The following is a 5,744-nucleotide window of genomic DNA, read 5'->3' on the forward strand; positions in this document are numbered from 1 at the left end:
AAATTATTTGGGGCAAAAAGCCTCTTCCTTCTAGGCAAATGCATAGCATAGAATGGATGAATCCACAGACCAACCCGATAGAAGACAACATCCCATAGCCTTTCTCTTCTGAAACAAATCTTCCTAGTTCTTCTAGGTTCTTTTGAAGGGTTTATGCACAGGTAAGTTGCAAAAAACAGACAGGAGAGTTGTCTTACCAGTCGTGACTGATATGACGGGGTATGTTCCAGCCATAATGTTGGGCATCTCGGACCGAATGTCCCAGGAGAGCCGCTTGGTGCATCAACTTCTTTGGAATACAACCCACGTTCACACACGTCCCACCAAGCCCCCATTTGGTTCCTGAAGAAGAGAAAAGGCCACACTCTCATTCATGGGTGGAGCTTTTTTCTCACATCCTGAGCAATGTCCCATTACTGTTATGATCTTGGAGAAAGAACAAGCAAAGCCAAGGGGGCAACTAGATTCACTTAAGAACTGTGTTACTAATTTAACCACCGCAAACGATTCACTTAACAAATGCAACAAGAAAAGTCTTAACAGAGGGCAAAACTCACTTAATAAATTTCTCACTGAGAAACAGAAATTTTGGGCTCCATTTGTGGGTCCTAAGTTGAGAGCTGTCGGGCTCTGAGTTTGCTACGGAGCCCGTCAGCCCTGAACACGCCTTGGAGCAAGTCAGCTGGCGGTAGAGAATGTCACCTTATCTCCGCTGCTGCCAGATCTGTATTTCTGCTTGCATGCTGGCCGATGGTGTTGAGGGTCGCTTTGGAATGACTCAGCAGAGCTGAGGATGGATTCTGCAACAACGGCGGGGTAACAGGATGGATTCTGAAGCAACTGCGGGGTTGCTGGAAGTGGCTTTTTTCATGCATTGATGTGGTGCATATTGTTAGAGGGGGTTGGGGCACATATAGGTGGTAATTAAGCTTTAGGTTAAAACATGGTGAAGGTGGCACCAGGTGGGGATCAATTAGCGAGGGTCGGAATAGATTAGGGATGTAGACATGTCATAGGGTTAATAGCATTTAGGGATAATGGGTTAGGCATGGCCAGAACTAGAACTGTGTATAGGCCTGGATGTGGTGGGGTGCGTCTCATGAAAATGGTAATAAAGGAAAGGGAGCAAATTTAAACCCAACACTAACCTGGCCTGGCTTTTAACCTTTCTTGACTGATAGGAGTGTTTGTTGTTTGCTGATCTAATGAATAAACCATCATTGCACTACAAAGGACCTGGAGTTTGTATTCATTTCAGGACAAATCTTCAATATTCAAGGACTGGCTGAGAGAGAACTACCTATACTTACATCACTCTAAGTCAGGGGCATCCAACCTTGAGTAACTTTTAAGATTGGTGGACTTCAACTCCCAGAATCCCCAGCCAGCTTTAGACAGTCAAGGTCACAACGACGACAGAGTTATGCAATTCGCTCAGATTGTTTCTCACCTCTCGGAGAAGGATCCACATAGTCTAGGACAGCTACCTTCTTTCCAAACTGGGCAGCTTAAACAAAGAGAAATAAAAGTTACAGACATGTTTGAAGAAAAGGGTACAGTCGGAGCAATGCTCTTCAAACTGGCCCAAAGACAATTGAAGCTTTAGATAAGCATCTTCTATTTGTTGTCCCCAAAATCCCCCTTGCCTAGGGGTGGTTTCCAACTTTTTCTTGCAAGTTGACAGATTTGCTACTGACCAGTAGGAGGCACTTTAGGACCGCTTTGGGCCTTGCATCCCAGTACAGGAATAAAACTCGTCCCACAGTGCCTCTAGTGGTTAGCAGCAAATATAACAGTTCTGGAAGAATTGTGGACAGAAAAATAAAGAGTTCCTTTTCGCAAGGAGACAGATTCAACTTCCCCTATTTGCCTTCGAGTAAATAGGTATTTCTCAGCTGGCAGGCACCCCAATCAGTTTGCCAAAGTAGCAACAACAAGCTTTAATGCTGGGCAGTGTTAACAAGAAACTTGAAAACCTGCCCAAGTTTCACTCCATCCCATGACATGATGCCTAAACAGCCAGAGATGCCACCATAGGAATGATAAGAGCATAGTCCACAGCTGGGTGTTGGAAAGGCCAAGAAATTCAGTAGAGACCCTCCCTAGTTTCTTGGCCTGTAAAGGAAGAGCTGAAGTGGTACGTGGGAAAGAGATGCTTGGGAAGAAAGATGCTGCCAAGATAATGGACTGCTTAGCTCACAGCTGTATAGTAGGTGGAGAATGATGCTCAGAAAGAACCCTCCCTAATTTCTCAAGCTGTAAAGGTGATGGGGGGGGGGAATTATCCTTTTAGACTTGCAAGATTTTGCAAACAAACAAGTAAAATTAATTTCTCTAGTTATATTTCCTATCTAAGGATGACAACAAATCCCATCTACAAACTTGAAAACCTGTCCAGGTTTCACTCCACCCCATGGCATTATGCTAAAACAGCCTTGGACTAGAGATGCCACCATAAATATGATAAGGGAGAGCATAGGGAAAGAAATGTCCTTTTAGACGTGCAAGATTCTGGTAATATAGGTTTACTAGCTCTATACCCGTGCTTCCCCTGGACATTAGACTGCCCGCACTCTTACCATTTTTTGAGATTCTGCCAGCTGGCCTGGAGAATCCAGAGCGGGCTGGAGCCCATTAAATGTCTGGTATGAATGTGTGTTGTCACCCGAGTGGGGGTTATTTTATTATTTTTATTTTTTATTATTTTTATTTCTTTTATGTTCTGTTTTTATTTCCTGTAAGCCAACCTGAGTCAGCATGAGCGAGTAAGTGGCAAAATAAATTTTCCCAACAAACAAACAAGTAAAGTTAACTTCTCTAGTTATATTTCCCATCTGAGGATGACAATCCCACACCACAAATCCCATGTACGAACCTTCTTTAGCACAAGCCAATCCACCAGAGCCTCCTCCGATAACAAGGAGGTCGTACTCATTCTTCCCTGTTTAAAAGAAAGAAAACATTTTAAAACAGCAGTAGATATTATTCAAGGTCACCTTCAAATTTAACTCCTCGACCCACACTAAGATAATGAATTGTCATATCATAATCTTATTTCTGCATTGTTTTTTTTAAGGTAACAGTATTCAAGAGAGAAGGGTAGTGGGGAAGAGCTTTAAAACACATAATAGATAGATAGATAGATAGATAGATAGATAGATAGATAGACAGGGATACCTAAATAGATGATAGATGATAGATAGATAGATAGATAGATAGATAGATAGATAGATAGATAGATAGATAGAGATAGAGATAGATAGAGACAGATAGATAGAGATAGATAGATAGATAGATAGATAGATACACAGATAGATGAATGATAGTGATAGATAGTGTTAGATAGTTAGATAGTTAGATAGTTAGATAGATAGATAGATAGATAGATAGATAGATAGATAGATAGATCGAGATAGATAGATCGAGATAGATAGATCGAGATCGAGATAGATAGATAGATAGATAGATAGAGATAGAGAGATAGATAGAGATAGATAGATAGATAGATAGATAGATAGATAGATAGATAGATAGATAGATAGATAGATAGATAAACAGATAGATAGATGATAGATAGGGATAGATGGTTAGATGGTTAGCTGGTTAGATAGGTAGATAGATAGATAGATAGATAGATAGATAGATAGATAGATAGATAGATAGATAGATAGATAGATAGATAGATAGATAGATAGATAGATAGATAGATAGATAGATAGATGGATATAGAGATATATAGATACACACACACACACACACACACACACACACACACACAGAAAAATTGGATTATAGCTAAAAAAAATCCCTAGCAACCAGTGTGAATTAAATCATATTTAATTTTAGAGTTTTCCTATACTCTTTGCTTTTAATGTGCCAGTCACAGCTATCTTCCACCCTTTAAGATGGCCCAGATCATCAGAAAGATCTATTTCACTTTTCAAGTGTTTTGCACTAACAGTTCTGATCACAAACAATTCTTGGTCTTTTTCATTTTCATCTCTGAAAGGATGGAAGTCTGCCAAAGATCCTTTGCTCTTCTTCCTTTTGGAATAGCTAAAACGCCAGGCTGAACAACTGGGGGAAAAGAGAGAAGTCACACAAATATTTACTGGTATTTCAGTTTATGAATCCCAAATCTGTTGCAAGAGCAAAAAACAACAACAACACTATCATGTAGCCAGCAAGAATGGACACAGTAACCAGAAGTTACAAGCAATCAACCCAGGAAGATTCAGGAAATCCAGTGGTTATTAAATAGTCCAGAATTATTTGGACAAACTTCAAGTCAAAGGCAACAGTAACAATATAACAGAGTTCGAAGGGGGACCTTGGAGGTCTTCTAGTCCAACCCTCTGTTTTAGCAGGAAGACCGCATACCATTTCAGACCAAATCATCTTTCGATTTTATTCTCAAATAAAATTTGTCCTATAAACACAGCAGGACTGAAAAGAAGTCACAGGGAGAAAAATGTTTTTGGGGAATTATATTCAATAAATGAAAGAGGACTTAAATGTAAGAAATATCCATTTTAAAAAAAAATAGAAAAAACATAGAAAGCATAAAAACATAGGGCTGAAAGGGGCCTTGAAGGTCTTCTAGACTAGGCCCCTGCTCAAGCTCAGGAAATCCTATGCCACTTCAGACAAATCGCTTCTTTAAAACCTCACAGTCAACTGGGAAGCCAGGCTCACTTAACAACCGTGTTACTAACTAAACAACTGCAGTGATTCACTTAACAACTATGGCAAGGAAGGACCTAAAATGGGGCAAAACTCACTTAACAAATGTCTCGCTTAGTGACAGAAATGTCAGGCTCAATTGTGGTCATACATCGAGGACCTACCTGTACGTATTTCTCTAGTTTGCCCTTGGGGAAACTGAGAAGCTGTGCCCACAAGGAGAACCATACACGTACAATTCTACAGAGGAATGATTGAGTCTGTCATCTGCACCTCTATAACGGTCTGGTTTGGTTCTGCAACCCAACAGGACAGACATAGACTTGAGAGAGTAATTAGGACTGCAGAAAAAACAATTACTACCCACCTGCCTTCCATCGAGGACCTGTATAGAGCACAAGTCAAAAAGAGGGCTGTGAAAATATCTACAGACCCCTCACATCCTGGACATAAAACTGTTTCAACTCCTTCCCTCAAAACGCTGCTATAGAGCACTGCACACCAGAACAACTAGACACAAGGAGAGTTTTTTCCCCAACGCCATCACTCTGCTAAACAAATAATTCCTTCAACACTGTCCAATTATTTACAAAGCCTGCACTACTATTACTATTAATCTTCTCATCGTTCCTATCACCCATCCCCTCCCACTTGTGACTGTATGACTAACTTTGTTGCTTGCATCCTTACGATTTATATTGACTGTTTCTAGTATGATTTGATTGCTTATTGTACCCTATGACTATATTCTATTTACTATATACCCTATGACTATATAACCCTATGGTTATCATTAAGTGTTATACCTTATAATTCTTGACAAATGTATCTTTTCTTTTATGTACACTGAGAGCATTTGCACCAAGACAAATTCCTTGTGTGTCTAATCACACTTAGCCAATAAAGAATTCATCCATCCATCCAAAAGACCAGCAAGTAAATATGAGGTTCCCATTCTGGTGTCTAAGCTACATCATCTTAAATTATTATCTCCATTGCCTGCATTCCAGACTCAAGGTTGGAGGCCATCCAGCTCCTCCCATTTGTCGCCACCCTAGTAT

At 40.2% G+C, this 5,744-nt stretch overlaps 1 protein-coding gene across 5 annotated transcripts in view; it reads right to left on the bottom strand.

Moving 5' to 3' along the window:
* Positions 1–5,744, bottom strand: part of TXNRD2 (thioredoxin reductase 2) — a 38,493-nt gene that overhangs the window by 30,225 nt on the left and 2,524 nt on the right. For 2 of the 5 annotated variants that reach the window (XM_087942849.1, XM_087942848.1), the window contains exons 1-4: positions 4,848–5,019; positions 2,876–2,941; positions 1,451–1,507; positions 198–342 (exon numbers count right to left, since the gene is read on the bottom strand). In XM_087942849.1, coding sequence (XP_087798975.1) covers positions 198–342; positions 1,451–1,507; positions 2,876–2,941; positions 4,848–4,911 — 332 coding nt within the window. In that variant the 5' untranslated portion in view covers positions 4,912–5,019. Of the gene's footprint in view, positions 1–197; positions 343–1,450; positions 1,508–2,875; positions 2,942–4,847; positions 5,020–5,050; positions 5,193–5,744 lie in introns of those variants that run through there. The other 3 variants (XM_026686383.2, XM_026686384.2, XM_087942850.1) reach the window with 2 other exon arrangements.

The sequence above is a fragment of the Notechis scutatus genome, chromosome 13 (assembly GCF_049901735.1).
Source record: "Notechis scutatus isolate UNSWTSFEM ecotype Mainland chromosome 13, rNotScu1.2, whole genome shotgun sequence".
NCBI lineage: Eukaryota > Metazoa > Chordata > Lepidosauria > Squamata > Elapidae > Notechis > Notechis scutatus.